General features: G+C 40.4%; 1 protein-coding gene across 1 annotated transcript; it reads right to left on the bottom strand.

The window, feature by feature from the left end:
• Window positions 1–8275: 8275 nt before the first annotated feature.
• LOC139357695 (tripartite motif-containing protein 64C-like) lies at window positions 8276–13888 on the bottom strand. The gene is made up of 5 exons (XM_071076090.1): window positions 13481–13888; window positions 11915–12145; window positions 11119–11141; window positions 10038–10135; window positions 8276–8944 (listed from the first exon to the last, which is right to left on the bottom strand). Exons 1-5 carry the CDS (start codon window positions 13886–13888, stop codon window positions 8451–8453), a joined length of 1254 nt encoding a protein of 417 aa, XP_070932191.1. The 3' UTR covers window positions 8276–8450.
• Between the last annotated feature and the right edge of the window lie 4764 nt (window positions 13889–18652).

The raw sequence follows: 18652 nt of genomic DNA on the forward strand, positions 1-18652 counted from the left end.
AACCTTCAGGTTTGTTACATAGGTATACCTGTGCCAGGGTGGTTTGCTGCACCCATCAACCCATCATCTGCATTAGGTATTTAGCCCTGTGATATCCCTGCCCTGCCCCCCACCCCCCAACAGGCCCTGGTGTGTGATGTTCCCCTAGCTGTGTACATGTGTTCTCAGTGTTCAACTCCCACTTATGAGTGAGAACATGCAGTGTTCACTTTTCTATTCTTGTGTTAGCTTCCTGAGAATAATGGTTTCCAGCTTCATCCATGTCCCTGCAAAGGACAAGAACTCATCCTTTTTTATGGCTGCATAGTTTTCCATGGTGTATATGTGCCACATACATTGGTTTTACAGTCTGTGAAGAGATTCACAGAATATCACATTTTAAGATCTGTATTTACCTCCCCATCTCTCCCGTGTGACACTGCCCAGAGCAGTGCCTTGAGAACTTTTGCAGCAGGGAAAGCGGCTTGGAGAAGCGTGCCTGGGAGACGATGTGGCACTGCCTAGCTGGGTCCTCGGCTGACAGAGGTGAGGGTAGGGCTCATGGGGACTTGGTAATGCTGTGAATTATGTATGTGTGGCAGGAAGGTGCCACAATGCCAAGGTCCCACGTCTTTGAAATTCCATGAGGTCCGCATGAAGTTGAAATAAACACCAAGGGCAGTCCTCAAGGGAAAAATAAAAGAAACACCCACATAATGGACTCTTTGGAACTGAGTCTGGAAGACAGGGGTGCCTGGTCCACTCCAGGAGAATTTGCCTAAAAGAAGTTTGCTTCCCATTGCATTCTCTTTGCTTGTTCTAAATATCACCTCCTCCCCATTCCTGTAATTTGCATCATTCTGGGCTCCTTACTTTTGCTGCATCCTTTTTTTACATTTTAAGGACGCCTGGATTCGATTTACTTAGGAGCACATAAAGGCTTAATTTTGTATTTCTGGTAATCATTTATTATATTTCCCCCATTTTATCAAATGACACGTTTTTCTCATGTCTATTTTTAATATGTTAAAAATTTTGTATCCAGTTTATCTAAAACTCCTTGCTTAAAATGAGTTTAATACTAGCAAGCTATACATGCTTATCGCTGCATTGTTTTATAATTTGATGATAAATGTTTTCCCCCAATATATGACTGTATGGATACTTTTTAAAAAGATACAATAAAATCCGATCTCTCTGTCTCACTTGATTAAGTGGCTGAACGAGTCAATCCCTCCATCAAATAGAAATATCCGGCATCACTTAACCTAATTAATAAGAACATCCAGTGTGCACGTGCACCCACGATGAGAAGACCAAAGCAAACAGCCAAAAAGGAGAGAATCCCATGATTTCTGTGTAAACTCCTACAGATAACATAAATATTTATTGCTAGAAACAGTATTTTAAATAAAAGGTTTTCAGGCAAGTGTATTAAAACTGCCTTGGATACAAGGGCCCTATCACTTGTAAAACTTAGCAAATCGGATGACGATTAAAAATACAAAATTACACAGAAAATACCCTTCAATAAATTGATTTTTTTTTTTTTTTTTTTTTTTAATTGAGACGGAGTTTGCCTCTTGTTGCCCAGGCTGGAGTGTAATGGCGTGATCTTGGCTCACTGCCACTTCTTCCTCCGGGTTCAAGCGACTCTCCTGACTCAGCCTCCGGAGTAGCTGGGATTACAGGCATGTGCCACCATTCTCTGCTAATTTTGTATTTTTAGTAGAGATGGGGTTTCTCCATTTTGTTCAGGCTAGTCTCAAACTCCCAACCTCAGGTCATCCGCCAGCCTCGGCCTCCCAGAGGGCTGGGATTACAGGCGTGAGCCACCGCGCCCGGCCTAATAAATCGATCTTTAAAAAAATCTTCATTGAGGTATTCTAAAGGGAGTCTTTAAGGCCACATGCCCGCTAGGTGTACTGATTCCTAGGGTGGTTGGTGTCAGGCGAATCAATGTGGCTCCCCCAGCCCCTTCCTGGGAGCATCCTAGAGAGACAGCGTGGAAACGCACGCGGCCGGGTGGTCCCGGGAGCGGCCATGGTGCCCAGCCCCGCGGCCTCCCCCTGCCCTCGAACCCCACGTCAAGCACCCGCGGACTCTCACGTCCTCTTCTTACAGGGCGGCGGGCGCTTTTCCTGCACCTTGGCCTAGCACTTCTTCTAGGCCTCCTCCGCTTCTCGTTTCTCCTCCTTGGTCACCTTGTAAGGCCACTTTGGTATCCGCAGGTGGCTGCTGTCCTTTGTGCTGCCCTTCCGCGCCGACCTCTCGGGGCTGGAAGGTGGGCGCCGGCTCCATGCTGAGGCTGACCTGGGGCACCACCACGCCGGCCACAAGCTGCTCCGCTGAAAGCCCTGCAGGGGCAGAGGCTGGCCTTCAGCGGGGCGGGGGTAGCGGAGCCCCAGGACCCCTGTAGCGGGGCAGGTGGGAGGCCGGCTCTTGCGGAGCCCTCCTAGGAGCCCGCGGCCGCTGGGCCGGGCCGCTTGGGCTGCTCTGCGCCCTCCGCTTACCTGCCTCCTGCGCCCGCCCCCTCCCCCAACCCCTCGCCGCGCCGCCAGAATTTCCTGCAGAGCCAGGATTTCCTGCAGCGCCAGCCGCCTCTTCCGCACGCACAGATTGCTCTCGGGGGACAGTGTCTGGCACGCGATGGCCACGGCGGGGCTGTTAGAGGCTCGTGGTCATCCTGACCATGTGATCCAGGGCGCCCAGATCCTCCGGGCCGCGCACGGAGCGCAGCGTCAGCGCGGACAGCTAGCAGTCCTTGAGCTTCTGCGGGCGGTTCTTGGAGAACTCGGGCTTCCGCGCCCTCTAGAGGAGCGGAGACAGCTGAAGCTGCTACTTTTCCCTGAACTGCTCCCCGCAGGGGCGCTCCTGGAGCCTCTGCATGAAGCCAACTTGTAAATGGCCACTCCTCTGGCGACATCCCACGACGGGGGCCCTCGGGTGGAAACTCGCCCCTGCCAGCTCAGGGCTGGGATGCGATCGACCAGGCATGGCGGCTTTCAACCCGAACGCGTCCCTCCTTCAAGGTCAAGACCCGGGACATAGTTCAACAAGTAGTTGGTGATTGATGATAGCGTGCCCTGACTGGGCCAGAACAGCCCCTTTAGTAAAACAGCGCAGGAAAGTGATGAAACAGATGCTCAGCTCCTTTCTTGATTTTCACTTTAATTCCGTGATGCCTCTGTGTCCCTCTGACGACATTTCTCCTGGGATCTGTGACTCTGCGGGTCTTCAGTGCCTACCAGGAAGGGTTCCTGGCCCTCATCAGGCATGAAAACCTTAAAGCCCTCTGTCCTCAACGTGGGATCCCTGGGCCAGCGGCATCAGCCTCACCAGGAAACCTGTTCTTCTGCTCATTCTTGGGCCCCACCCCAGGCCCATTCAAAGAAAGACTCCAGGGGCAGGGCCTGGCAGCCTGTGTTTCCACCAGATCTGTGTTAAAGCGCAAATGAACCAGCCCAGGTGATGCTGACGCAGGAAGCCCAGGCTGAGAGGCAGTGTCTAAGGCAACTGTGCCCATGGGGCCAGGGGCAGCTCCTGCCTGTGCAGCTATGATTAGGGCTGTGTTCCCCTCCCTGTCCTGTCAGTTGACCTCAATGTGGGAGCACTCAGCTAAGGCCACCAGGGTCTACCCACAAAGCCGTGATAGCAGGCGACATTAAGGCCGGTCCAGCCATTGTGGTCAGTCTCCTGCGCCTTCTCAACGGTCACCCCACGCTGCACCAGCGTCCACAGCAGCCCCACGCCTCCGGGACGACCTCCGGGGCGCTCTCCACGCTCTCGACGCCGTGCTCCTACTCGTCCTGGAAAGGATAATTGTCCAGCCAGGGGCGGTGGCTCACGCCTGTAATCCCAGCACTTTGGAAAGCCAAGGCGGGCGGATCACGAGGTCAGGCGAGCATCCTGGCTAACACAGTGAAACCCTGTCTCTACTAAAAATACAAAAAATTAGCCAGGCGTGGTGGCGGGCGCCTGTAGTCCCAGCTACTAGGGAGGCTAAGGCAGGAGAGTGGCATGAACCCGGGAGGCAGAGCTTGCAGTGAGCAGAGATCATGCCACTGCACTCCAGACTGGGTGACAGAGCAAGACTCCCTCAAAAAAAAAAAAAAAAAAAAAAAAATTGTCCTCAGAGGCGATGCTGCGGGTGGGTGTCGGGCAGACTGGAGAAGTCCTGGAACTCTTTGTAGTAAGCGCGATCCTCCTCGACCTGTGCGCCTAGGGGTGGGGACCGCATGCAGAGCGCCTTGCCACCCTGCGGCCAGGTCCCAGCCAGCAGCACCATGCAGGCTGCGGGAGGTGTGGGCGGGGGTCCAGGGCAACATCAGGGAGAGCCAGTCGAGCACGCCAAGCTCCCTGCTTCTGGCTTCTGCGTCCCCAGAGAAGCCCTAGCTCTACCTCATATAGCTGGCCTAGACATATGCAGATTTATTAATTGTAGAAGAAAGAATTATACCTTTCAGGTAAAATGGCTACATAAAATAATGAGTTGCTGTTTTTGAGACAAATTCTCACTCTGTCACCCAGGCTGGAGTGTAATAGCACAATCAGAACTCACTGCAGTCTTATACTCCTGGACTCAAGCAATCCTCCCAATTCAGCCTCCTGAGTAGCTGGGACAACAGGTGCACACCACCATGAAAGGCTAATTTTCTTTTTACTTTTTGGTAGAGATAAGGTCTTACTATGTTGCCCAGACTGATCTCAAACTTCTGGCCTCAAGTGATTTTTCTGTCCTGGCCTTCCAAAGCCCTGGGATTATAAGTATGGCCACTGTCACAAGCCTTATATCAATTTTTATTTTTTTATTACAGGTAACTTCAAAACGAAAAGTATTTTATTAGACTTCTCTTAAGTTAGCAAAGCAGTGTTATTACTGACCCAGTCTTCCCTTATTTTCAGCTTACGTACAATAACAAAATTACCTTTATTTTTTAATTTGTTTTATTTTATATTTTCAAGGTGCACAATATGTTGTTTTGAGATACATATACATAATGAAATGATTACTATAATGAAGAAAATTAACAAATCTATCATATCACTTAGCTGTGCTTCTTTTTTTATGATAAGAACATCAAAAATCTAGTCCCTTAGAATATTTCCCTAAAACAATACAAGATTATCGAATATACCTACAGGTTGTGCATCAGATTCATTTATTCTACATTACTGCGCCTTTACAAATTTTGCCCTTCGTTTACTTATTTTATTCCCATCAGTGTAACCATCTTTTTTAATGTATTGAGCTATTAAAAATAGATTTCAAGTATGAGTGGGGCCATGAAGTGTTTGTCTCTGTGTGTCTGTCTTATTTCACTGAAGAAAACTGCCATTTACATGTCTCCTAAATTTAGTACAGAAATAGAGTGCTAATCAAGAATGTGTCTCAGTTTTGTTAGATTTTTTCCAAGTTATCCTCTTCATCAATTTTTACTTTTTGTACTAGAAAAGAGTCAAAATTATTGTATTTAAAAAATCTGTAACCAGGCTATTGATAAATAACTTCTTTTTTTGTTTTTTTTGTTTTTTTTTTTTTGAGACAGTGTCTTTCTCTGTGGCCCAGGCTGGTGTGCAGTGGCATGATCTCTGCTCACTGCAAGCTCCGCCTACCAGGTTCATGCCATGCTCCTGCCTCAGCCTACCCAGTAGCTGGGACTACAGGCACCTGCCACCAGGCCTGGCTAATTTTTTTTGTATTTTTAGTAGACATGGGGTTTCACCATGTTGGCCAGGATGGTCTCGATCTCCTGACCTCATGATCCATCCACCTCGGCTTCCCAAAGTGCTGGATTTACAGGCGTGAGGCACCGCGCCTGGCAGATAAATAACTTCTTTTAGGGATAAACAACTCAGGAAGTTCAAGATTTCTGGATTAATGATTGACAATGATCTTAGTGGTCTCTCTTTGATTTATTTCAATTGTAAGTAATTCTTGGTGATAGTCTAACATAAATTCTGACAGGTGAAGAGAATAAATAAAGTATCTCTGGGAGAATCAATAGAATAAGATTATCTTGGTTAAATGTCTAAGAAAATATGCTAAATAGACACAAACACTTTTTCGTCTTCCAAAATCAGAGTCAAATACTAAACGATCGTAAAGTAGCTAATTCTGTCTTTTTGCAAAAGTGAATCTGATCTAAATTCGAAGAATGTCGGGAATAAATTTTTCCTTGAAAACTAGGAACAACTAATGTAATTAAATTATGAGGCATTGACTGTAGCGTAGAGTTTTAGCATCAACAGAAAAGCTCACAAACATACGTGAAAATCAAAAAGGAGTGCTGGGTTGGAGCCCTAAGGTGAATAATTTTATCTTCTCAGATCACTTGGAAAAAAGCAGTGAGTCCAAAAGATGCGGGTGAGAAGCTTTCTCTTTGCTAACCCCTAATGTTCTGCAATAAACATGTGGAGGCAGAAGAGAGAGAGATTATTACAGAGTCTGTATGGTATAGAGTGAAGAAATAAGAGAACATTTCTGATAAGTATTTTCAAAATTTGGAGAATCATTCCTATCTAAATCATTCATTTGAGGGACTAAAATACAAGTAAGATGTTTCTTGCCACATAACCCTCAGCTAGCCAGGCTCTAAAAAGGACAACACTGGACACTTTGACAGTGGTAAAAAGCAGGGTTTATTCACTCTCGAATACTAAGGACTGATGATAACCTTAGGCAGCACCTTATCTCTTTGGTTGAGGTTCTGCTTTGTTTCATTGAACAAATCTCTTGGGTTATTTTCTGTTGTGCCAGTCATTTAATTTGTTTTCTGAATCAAATGATAAGAATAAATATTGTTTTGAATGTTAACAGCATTACCAGATATATCTTACGTCTTGGTGTGCCATCTGCCTAATTTTGAACCTATGGGATGGGAATCAAAGCATTGTGAAGAACACCAGGTGATTTCCTTATAGCCAAATACTCGTGTCCCTCCTACTTTTCTTTTGGCTTTCCTGCTGCATGGGTCATGGCAATAAATGGGAGTTTTCTGCACACAGAGAAAAAATTCACTTGTTGAAGATGTTAGTCTTCTTCTTGACCAACTCTTATATTGGTACAAACATGTGAGAGCAATGCACCTTCTGAATCATGTCAAATTTATGGTCTTTGTTAAAGTAGGTAAGCTGGTGCCTTAGGAGACGTAGCTATCACATTCTACTATAGAATTTTCCATTCTGTATCATCTGGATTCTTATTTAAAATTTAAACTAATTTTGTTCTTCCTACTGCATAAGAATGTTTATGCCACTTTATGCTTAGTAAGTGATTAAAAGTATATGTCAGTTAAAATCAGGAGAGTCTCCTTTATTCTAAGTCCTGTTCCTGTTCCCCATCATCTTATATAGGAACCTTCCTCTTTCAATGGTTTATATTAAAAAACCAAAGACAATTGAAATCAACCCTATAAAAAATTATGCTACAATTATTTTAAACCCTAACATAACAGTATTGTCTTTGATATGAATCTGAAAATCAATGTATTTCCTACTTTTTGATTAGATATTCATTAGTACGTTCTATCTTATTTTGCTACTTATATTTTGGAAAGTTTCTTAATGTTAGAAGAGTATTACATAACTCCTCTACTTATCCATTTATTCATTTTATTTATTGTGTAATCTATTCTAAAAATTGCATTAGCAAAGAAGACAAATAGTGCCATTACCCCCTTGGAATTTTCAATCTGGTAGTAATAAGAGTTTTCAGAATATTATAATCTGATATAATATACTCAGAGAATATGTAATAGCAGAGCAACCCAGCACTGAGAAACTGTTGTATGAGCTGAAATGTGATTAATAACTAGGATGCTGATAAATAATAAAGTCTGTGAGGTCAACTTAACTTGGTCAGACTTAAAGAAAATAAGCACTCTTTATTCTTTGTAAGATAAGATATATACCACTTCATTTTTCTACCCCAGCCTGTTCAAATATACAAGTAAGACAAATGGTTTACAGTGTGTAAAAACTGAAAACATAATCTCTGAAAAAGAAATCAGATTTTAAAAAACTTATATTGTATGATTTTATTTACCTGAATGCAAAAACATAAAAAGTAGATTAAGTATTGTGAAGGAGTGGGGGAGGGTGAATGGAGAATAAGTGTTAATGGGTATTGGGATTCTTCTGGAAATGATAAAAGTGCCCAGGCAGTAGAGAGTTCTGATGGCTGCACACGTGTGATATACTAACATTCTCTGAATTAAATACATTAGAACATGACTTTCACGGTAAGTGAATGAATCTCAACAAAACTTGCACAAGAAAAGCCATTATTGATGTTCTAGTAAAGATTCCACAATAATTTATTATTTAAAATAACTTCATTAACAAATGTATACAAAGTAATTACATTCCATGAAGTTACAAGGAGCTCACAGGCTCTCACACATAAGGTCTCAGGACGCTATTTACATCATATATGGGAGGTCACAATAAATCATCATGAAACCAACTTTTCATGTACAACCAAAGCAAAAGAAAGGTCTCAGAGGGGAAGAGAAGGAGGCAAGAGGAAAACCATAGATAATAGAACCTTTAGAAACATCAAAAAAACTCACAGATCCATTATCATAATCCAGAAACACCCCAACCCGACCCAGAGGCCTTTGCACATGCTGAATTAAAGGTGGAGAGTTGATGGAGAGACTATAACCATTGCTCCTCTTTGAGGAAATTAACAAAAATGTTTCATCAGAATCAATAAGGATACTGCTATCTGCTGTCGTGGAATCTCTACAGACTCCCAGAATCCAGGTGGAGGAGTGGGTCACATCCACTTCCCAGTAATGCCTGCCAGAGTTGAACGCTTGCGCTCCCCACACAGCAAAGCTCTCCACTCCCTGGGGATCCATGGGTGCACTGCGATGGTCGTCTCCAAATATCACACGTCTCACATCCTCAGAAAGGCTTATATAGCAAGGAGTCATTTCCGTGCTCAGAGCATTATCCACTGACAAGGAAAAAGTACTATATTAGTGAGTGCTATGAGGGACAGAGGCTCTGTGGCCCAATTATTCACTTCAGTTGCTTTTCTTCCAAGAAAATACAGAAAAGAGGAAGCCAAGAGAGTTCAGCGCCATGCATCCATGAAGATGAAATGTCATTAAAACTCTACAGCACATACAATTATATACTATTCCTTAAATAATAGAGAAAAAATGTGACCATATCACTGGGCGAAGTAATGATTTAATGTCTACCTCTGCATAGTTTTTTTCAGGACATATATAAAATGGTTTTTTTTTTCTTTAATAGAAAATCTTCTTGTATTATTTGTCTTTAAGATCATCAACAGGTAGACATCACTTTGCCATGATGTGAGTATTTATTGGAATGTAAGTTATGCCTGTTATAGTCTCAAACCTCTAAACTTTGGTAGAAATTGACACATGTAAAGTTTATAAGTTTCTGAAAGGAATACTCTGGCTTTACAATATCTCTTTAGCTCCTGATTCAATCTACTCTGCATTCCTGCCCTCTGCTACCTAGACCTGCCCTCTTGAATGGAGGTAACGTGCTTAGGCCATGTTCACAGATCCCTCACCTTTCAGTTGTTACGTATATGATGGCATTAAAATTGTCCTGATTATGGATATTTTAGTCATTTTTTTATCAAAATGCTCTGATTTTGTAACTAATAAAGGTTACTTGAAGAATGCATGTAAATGCACATGGAATAGAGCCAATTAAAAACCATTATGCCAAATCTAACCCTCAAAATTGAATTAAATTGAACTAACACGAAATACTGATGCCACCGTGACAACTAGGGTCTTCATAACTACATGACCTGAATACTCTTTGTCCTCTTATTCTGCAGACAAAGTATGTACCTTGCTTTACATTTTCATCAAACTCTAACTCAGGAAATTGAGTTTTGATCTTTGTAGTATTACTATGCAGGTAGAGAAGATGCACATGCTTTGGAAAACTATGTATTACCTACATGTCAAAAATAATACAACTTAAATGGGAAAAGCCTCGACCAAGGGACGCAATAAGCAAATGATTTGAGGCTGGACTGCTAAGCAGCTGGATCTTACCTCTGAAGTTGTTGAGCATGTCTAGGACTCCAGTTATGCGCCATGAAGTAAGCTCTGGGTACACTGGCTGGGGCTTTTGCATCTGTGCCAAATCAGCCCTGCAAAAAAATGGCCTCAGCTATATGTCCAGGCCCAGAGCTAATCATATCATCATACAAAGATATCATATTTTCATATAACATGTTTCCTCAGAATTCTGGAAACATGAATTCTGAGGAATTCATGTTTTGGTTAACTGCATGCACATTTTATTCCACACTCCAAGGGCCAGAAGAGGTTGCTTTTTCTGATTTTTTTTTTTTTTTTGCATAAAAACCCAATTTCCCCACATATGTTGTTTTCAGACATTACACAACTTCTAAAGTCATTAAAAGACATTGCGTCCCTCTCCGCATCATACCCCCTGAGGGTATGCAAAAATCTTGGAAACATTTCAGAGAGCAAAAAACTCAAACAAAAATCTTTGGGACCTGAGCCTGTAGCTGTCACTAGTGCTAGTCACTGTCTAACATAGAATATTCACTGAGACAAAAAGCTTTAATCTTTTGTGCAAAACAAAAGAGAATAATTCCAGCCTGAACACCCTGCTGCTGAGGGTCCCGAGGCAACCATTTTCCTGAGGTCTTTCCTAGAACTGGGTGTATTGTGATGGAGTAGGTCCAGGTCATTGACACTTTTAGGAACAAAACCTTCCTCCTCAGGACACCCAGAGGGAATCTCTCTCCTCACTCAGTCTTTTTTTTTTTTTTTTTTTTTTAATCTCCTACCCCTCCAGAGTAGAAGACACCTCTATGATTCCTCAAAGTAATTTTGTATTAAGATCTGTGGGGTAGGGCTGGACAGGATGGATGGACTGGGAAGAACAAACTTCAGAATGGCAAACTGTTTTTACATATATTTGAATTCATACAAATTTTAAGATGAAAACTTTCCAGACCAAAGAGAAGACCTCAGGCTCTCTTTTCAAACAAAAATGGAAATAGCCACTGAGAATGATATTAGTACCTCAAAATGTATACACCCCGTTCATTCACAAGAGAATGAACTTCTCAGAAAAAGCATTTTTTTAGTGTAAACTCACCTTGCTGATACATTTCCCACATCCTGCAAAAAATAAAAGACAATGTTAATTATGAGAGATTTTTCCTTCTGCATCTTTTCTCATACTCTTTTTTCTTTCTGTTTTAGTGTTTTAAAAATGTGTATCTCTCTTCATTCCCCTCTAAGTAATCATTCAAGGCTACGTTAATAACAGAACCTCAACTAAATAATGGAAAGCATCATCAGTGGGCATGAAGAAGAAAGGAGCTGAGCAAGAGATGGTAGAGTAAAGCAAAGATATCTAGGTTTCCAGTGTCATTAATTTCCTAATCTTATTTCCAAGGAAAGGTCTGACCACTCATGACAACTGGTAAAAAACAGAGCAGAACCATATGAGAAACAGAGTACACGGACATTGATGAGCAACTTTCACAAACCTCGCCCAGGCAAGGGGAAACCCCTCAATGGCTTTAGCAAATCACTGTTGTATGGGACATCAGAGAGTGAGGAGGAACTAGGGCATATAAATGGAGTATTACTAACCTTCCCCTAGCCTCAAGTTCTAATGATTTTAGATGATCTCTCTGTGTGGATAGTACTCTAAACTATGTTGAAGAGAATTTTGTTATATGTGATCTGCGAAATGACAAAAATTTCCCAAAGATTACCAAAGTATCCAGTAATAAGTGACTGGACAGATGTACTATAATGGTGGGAGTCAGACAGCATGTGTCACTTAGCTTAGAGCAGTGACATATGCAGGTGACATTTGCATGTCCTGGCAGCAATGTCCAGCAAGGACTTCCTGTCTCTGAGGATGGACCCTCCCTCCTCACCTGGAGCAGCTCCACGACAGGCATATGGCACGTCTCCCACAGCTCTCTGTACATGTCTTTCATCCTTTCTAAATGTTGGGTCATTCTCACTTGACTGTCTTGTAGTTGTTGGAAAAGCTCTTTTGCTTCTCTTTCCAGTGCCTGCAGATGCAGTTGCTCCTCCTCATCGAGAAGTAGATGCATCTTTTGATATTGAATAGTGATTATCACCTTCCTTAATGAGACATAGTCCTGCAGAGATGTTTGGTTAAAAGAATTACATGTTCTCACTCTCAATAGAAAAGTTCAAATAATTATATGCTGGGTGTAATCAAGCAATTTGTAAACTTTCTGCCTCACTCTTGCAAAGAATCTTGAATATTTGGTGTTTTTTTCTGTCCATCTTTTTCAATATTCCTATTCTCTCTCCCTTTTTAAATTAAAACCTATATAAAGACTCCTGGTTTCTGTCACTGTGATCCTTTTTTACAGTTCTTACTGAGTCAATTATTTCCTCTATTAATCTCTCTTTTAGGATTTTTCCATGTCTGATTCGCTAAATGTTAAAGAACAATTAGCCATACATCATATTATACGGTTTTTTTTTTTTACTTTTACTATATTTTTACTCTATATACTATTCTATTTCTTTCCTCTTCCTCACACCCAATCTTAGTGAAATGTTGCCTCATCTCCAGTGTCTGAAAAAGTTTATATTAACCTTCAAATTTGAACTAGAATACATATCATGCCATTTATCCAATATACTAGAATTAATTTGGCTAGCTTGTGTGGGCTTCTGTATTTGCGATTCCTATTATATCAGTTGAAATCACTACATTTTCTTGGGATGAAATCACTATCTTTTAACTGGTAGTTTGAATTTAGCTAAAAAGTATAAGCCAACATTGTCTTTATTTGCATAAAAATAAAGGAAATATTTTCATTCTTACCACTAACGAACGAAATTTTCTAGTTTCCTGATTTAGATGGTTTTGTGTCTCTTGATTGATTCTCCACAAATAGTCCATTTCTTTTATAAGTTTCTCCTGCAAAAGAAGCAAGAAGCTTAGCAAAAATGGAGACAGTATACTAGATTTCATCCCCTTATCAATCAAATAAAAAGGCTGTAATTGAAAGAAACACAAATTCAAGTTAGAGTGGAGTGGTCAGATTTTTCCAAGTTAAACAAATTTGGTTCTATTAATTTGGATATGAAAAGTCATAGAAATATAACAGAGAGTTTTAAGGGACCCTTCAGATAATATCATCAATTTTCTGTGAAACTGGCTTTTATATAACATGACTTTGAAAAGTGTTCTTTGTGCTGGTCACCTGTTCCACAGCTCCATTCTACACGTTTGAACAATGTTTCTAAGGAAACCTCCTTTAGTGAAGTCTCAACACAGCTATGATTAGAGTGCTAAATTAGTCAGCAACATTGAAAGGACACGTTTATGTGTTATGATTGACATGGAATAATCACCACCTCCACCATCTGCATTCTCATCACCATCGCTGCATTGGCCCTCACCATTCTTATTTGGGACTCTATACATATCAAACTGCCTTAGAGGCATCACATACCCTGCATGCCTCAGCAGCCCATCCTATTGGACTGTGGCTGTGAGCCATGTGCTCTGGTGACTCAGAGCAGGGCCCACAGAGCAATCTCTTGTCAGCCTCACAGAAGAGCTCCTTAGTCTCTTCATGGAGCACACAGATACTGTGTGAGTTGTTGATGTTCTGAGGTCTGGTCTGTCTGGCTAGGGAAGCCAGCTTTTTGAGTACAACATTGGTGTTGAAGTCGGGTTTCGCTGAGATTTCTCTGCACTCAGGGCAGCACATTGGTGCTCTGCCTTCTTCCCAGCAGAAGTAGAGGCAGGGCCTGCAAAAGCTGTGCCCACAGTCAATGGTGACCGGGTCTATGAAGTAGTTCATGCAAATGGAGCAAATGAGCTCATTCTGGAAGGCTTGCAGGGTGTCTGAATCCATATCTCTGAAAATTTAAAAAAAAAGTGAGAATTTCTTTCTCTTATTTTTATTTGCCCCGATGAAAAGGAAAAAAAAAAGCCAGTGGACCATTTTCCTTGTCTACTTGAGTCTGTCCAATATGTCTAATAAGTTAGCTCCAGTATAAACTGAGACATAGTAAATGCAAACATGCTGGATTTATAAAGTTTTCCCTCAATAGCCATTGAAAATTGGGGTCCAGGAATCCCTGAGATACCAAGATCCTTAGATGTTCCAGGCTCTTATTAGTAAATGGTGTGGGATTTGCATGTAACCTAAACCTATCCTCCTGAATACTTTATGTCTAGATTACTTTGAATGCCTAATACAATGTAAATGCTGTATAAATACTTGTAATGCTATACTGCTTAGGAACAGCAAGAAGATTGTTAAAAATATGTATATGTTTGGCAGGACGCAGTTGCCCACACCTGTAATCCCAGCACTTCTGAAGGCCGAGATGGGAAGATCACGAGGTCAGGAGACCCAGACCATCCTGGCTAACATGGTGAAACCCCGTTTCTATTAAGAATAGAAAAAATTAGCCGGGGGTGGTGGCATGTGCCTGTAGTCCCAGCTATTCAGGAGGCTGAGGTAGGAGAATTGCCTGAACCCAGGAGGTAGAGATTGTAGTGAGCTGAGATGATGCCACTGCACTCCAGCATGGGTAATAGAGTGAGACTCTGTCTCAAAACAAAAAAAAAAAAAAAAAAAAAGGACATGTTCAGTACAGTTGCTTTTTCCTTCTTCCTGTACATATTTTTTTCTGAGATTACTTGAATCCACAGTTATGAAACTTATGAATACGAACAAGCACCTGTGATTCAAATGAGAAAATGAGATGAGAGCCCTCATGGTATTTTTGTTAAACAAGCCATATTCTCAATCATTCCCAGTTACTTAGCAAGCTTAAAGCCTGGGTAGACGGTAAAAGCTGAGGTGATTTCTCAGTCACTTATATAAGCTGATTCTTAATTCTTAGTCTCATTCTTAACCACATTCTTAATCTCGTTCTATGTCTGTCATTCTCTCTCAACGATTCCATGATGATAATATATGAAAGACACTTAGTATCTATGCTATTATTCTGTACTCCCTGCCTCCAAACTCACCTATGAAGTTTGCTCACACAATTATAAATGAAGTAGGTTTTATCTACGATTGATTAATCAGAGTGGACTATCAACTCCTAAAATTATCAATCATTAAATTTGTCCTTTTAACTTTAATATCAAAACTTTTCCTTTCACTACATTAATCGTAAATCATATCTATTATTTTTAATTTAGAAAATTTTTTCCCATATTCAATTCAGATGATTAGAGAGAACACTTTCACATTCTGAAATAGTGAATATTAAACTATAATAATTTACAAGAATTAATCAACAATTAATTATCTTCTAAAATAACAATAAAAGTGAAGATATGTATTAGGTTTTCCACTCTACACTAGAAAATCCAGAAATGCAGTTAATGGAAGCATGGCCACCAATTCACCATTCCTTTTAGTGACTTGGGAGTTGCAGCCTCTTGGGAGCCCTTGTCAGAGGGTTACATCTATTTTTTTTACTTCTTTCTTTCTTTCCCATTTATTTATTTATTTATTTATTTATTTATTTATTTATTTGTTGTTGTTGTTGAGATGCAGTCTCACTCTGTCACCCGGGCTGGAATGCAGTGGCGTGATCTCAGCTTACTGCAACATCCGCCTCCCAGGTTCAAGCAATTCTCCTGCCACAGCCTCCCGAGTAGCTGATACTACAGGCACCCGCCACCATGCTATGATAATTTTTTTGTATTTTAAGTAAAAACGTGGTTTCGCCATGTTTGTCAGGCTGGTTTCTAACTCTAGACCTCAAGCGATCTGCCTGCCTTGGCCTCTCAAAGTGCTAGGCTGCAAACATGAGCCATCGTGCCTGGCCAATTAAAACTATTTTCAACAGCTTTCACATCTAGTCTACAAACTGCAAATTTTGAAGACACAGCAAATAAGACCTTTGCAATAAGAAGTTTCAAAGTAATTCAACATTTTTAACATTGACTTTGGTGTACATTAGAACCATTACTACATGCCAACATTCTAGGGAACATTTTAGGTATTTTATGGGTTCTATCATTGCATGAAACTATCGAAATATACCTTTTCACACTTAAAAAAAAATCTAACAATACAGAAAATAGTCACATAAGAAGAATCAAATAGCAAGGCACACAAACCAGATGTTACAAATTGAAGATACTTTACATTGATTTTCTGTAAAATCATGAAGACAGTTACTTGTTTGCTTAGAAAAGACCCAAGCATGCTGCCGGGTAAATTTAAAGTATTTTTAAGAGAAAAAGTGAGCATGATGAGTTTACTGCAGATTTTATACTCACAAGGCTATTATGAATGGTCTCAGTCTAGAAGCTCTGTAGATATTAGAGTATCTAATTAGAAGTAACTCCTGGTGCTCCAAAGCCCAGCAGTCACAAATGCAGTGGGTCCTCACTGAAGGAGTGAGAAGTCTCTGGACAAGCATCTTTTTAAAGGGTATGGGCCCAGGAAAGACCACACCCACTTCCTGAGATTGATTAGATTGCACAGAAAGGGGTAAATTGACTGATTAGGTTTATTAAGTATTAAAAACCACACTTGGGGGCCCAAAGCTCAACAGACAAGTTTGGAATGAGAGGCAAGAAAGTTGACTTAACACAGGTTATTCAAAGAAATATTTTAACTATAACAATTATTTCATTAAATATTGTCACATGCTAATTGCTTTTTTTTGTTTTTTGTTTTCTTTTGAGATGGTATCTCACTCTGTAGCCCAGGCTGGAGTGGAATGGCTTGGTCTCAGCTCACTGCAACCTCTGCCTCTTGAGTTCAAGTGATTCTCCTGCCTCAGCCTCCCAAGTAGCTGGGATTACAGGCACCCACCACTAAACCCAGCTAATTTTTGTACTTTTAGTAGAGACGGGGTTTCACCATGTTGCTCAGGCTGATCTTGAACTCCTGACCTCAGGTGATCTGCCCACCTCTGCCTCCCAAAGTGCTGGGATGACAAGCGTGAGCCACTGCACCGGGCCACATGCTAACTTTAAAATTTTGTTTCTCACTGTTTTAAAATTATAATTCCTTAAGTGCCTAGCCGTTATTTATCTGAATATGTTCAAAGATAAAACATTAACTGGGATTACCAGCACATCTGTACTGTGTAACTCTCTTGTTTAAAAAAGTACAGCAAGGAACTCAATTGTGTTTCACATAATTGTATATATAATGGTTGATGGAATTAGTTGTAGCAGCCTGTTTTTCTTATTTTTACTATTTTATGACTATTTCTGTGTTATATGAAAATAAAATCTGTTTTTTATTAATTCACCTTTTTCAATAATTTTAAAACTGATAATTTACACATATATGTACATAACTATCTACATCAATGTTATGTATTCATATTTTTAAAATTATGTAGTAATTATTTACACAATAATAATAATTATTATTACTTTTTTTTTGAGATGTTGTCTCCCTCTGTCACCCAGGCTGGAGTGCAATGGCATGATCTTGGCTCACTGCAACCTCTGTCTCCCAGGTTCAAATGATTCTCCTGCCTCAGACTCCCGAGTAGCTGGGATGACAGGTGTCTGCCACCATGACTGGCTAATTTGGGTATTTTTAGTCAAGATAAGGTTTCACCAAGTTGGCCAGGCTGGCCTCAAACTCCTGACATCAGGTGATCCGCCCATCTCAGCCTCCCAAAGTGCTGATATTACAGGCATGCGCCTTGGCACCTGGCTGCTATTTACACAATAATTATGTGCATAATTACCTTTAACAGTGCATGAAAGTTATTTTTAACACAGTTGCCATGCTAATAGATTTTGTTGTCGTTTACCATGATTTAATAAATTCATAAATTATCTAATGTTTGGGGATTTAGGTCATTTCTATAAACTGAAAATTACAAACCTTGCTAGAAGTTGAAAAAGTAAAAATCTATATGAAAATCACCATTTATCTATTAATGGACATTGAAAAAATTATAAAATTTATAAAAACCAACATATCCTAGGAAAAGATGAAGTGGCTGTCTTTTTCATCAGTCCATGGCATTGCAAATTAGTATGTTTTCTGAAGTGTCATTTGATCAGCATTATGCTTCAAAAAATACATCCAATAAAGTTAAGAAAAGGTAATCATAGATACTTACGTACAGACTTTTCCAGAAATGTTGTTCTTTGAAAACTGCTTCAAACACTTCTTAAAATGTTGCATATTATCTAGCTAAGTGTAGAGAAGAAAGACTTTCTAGCATTCTCACTTCTCAGTAAAAATTCAATTCTATATTTTGTAGACTGCCCTGTATTAGACAGAAATAAACAATAAGCAACTTATGAGATGCAAATAAAAGAATACAAAATAATTGCAAATTTTAGTGCTAGTAACTGAAAAAGTTATTATCTATTTTACTACAACTGTGTTCCCATGCAGGATAGGTAAGAGAGAAAAAGCAGTATTTCCTTGCCTAATTAAAAAATACCCTGTCATTCAAGTGAAAATATCAGACATTTATTGATTACCAACTCTGTGATAAAAACTGTTCTGAGTGCTTTACATGTTCTAACTTACTTAATTCCTACAACAACCCCATGAGATAAATAATATGTTATACTGATTTAAAGATTAAGAAATGTGAGAACAGGAAACTTCAATAATTTGCCCAAAGACATATTCTAATGAAGTAGGAGAGCTAGGGTT

This window comes from Macaca nemestrina, chromosome 12, assembly GCF_043159975.1.
Source record: "Macaca nemestrina isolate mMacNem1 chromosome 12, mMacNem.hap1, whole genome shotgun sequence".
Classification (NCBI taxonomy): domain Eukaryota; kingdom Metazoa; phylum Chordata; class Mammalia; order Primates; family Cercopithecidae; genus Macaca; species Macaca nemestrina.

What these genes read in the sequence shown, in the direction of transcription:
- LOC139357695 (XM_071076090.1), bottom strand. Translation starts at nt 13,888, where the DNA reads ATGGATTCAGACACCCTGCAAGCCTTCCAGAATGAGCTCATTTGCTCC. An exon ending in GTGGGAAATGTATCAGCAAG is followed by an intron (nt 10,136 to 11,118) that starts GTGAGTTTACAC and finishes ATTTTTTTGCAG; the next exon opens with GGCTGATTTGGCACAGATGC. An exon ending in CATGCTCAACAACTTCAGAG is followed by an intron (nt 8,945 to 10,037) that starts GTAAGATCCAGC and finishes TTTCCTTGTCAG; the next exon opens with TGGATAATGCTCTGAGCACG.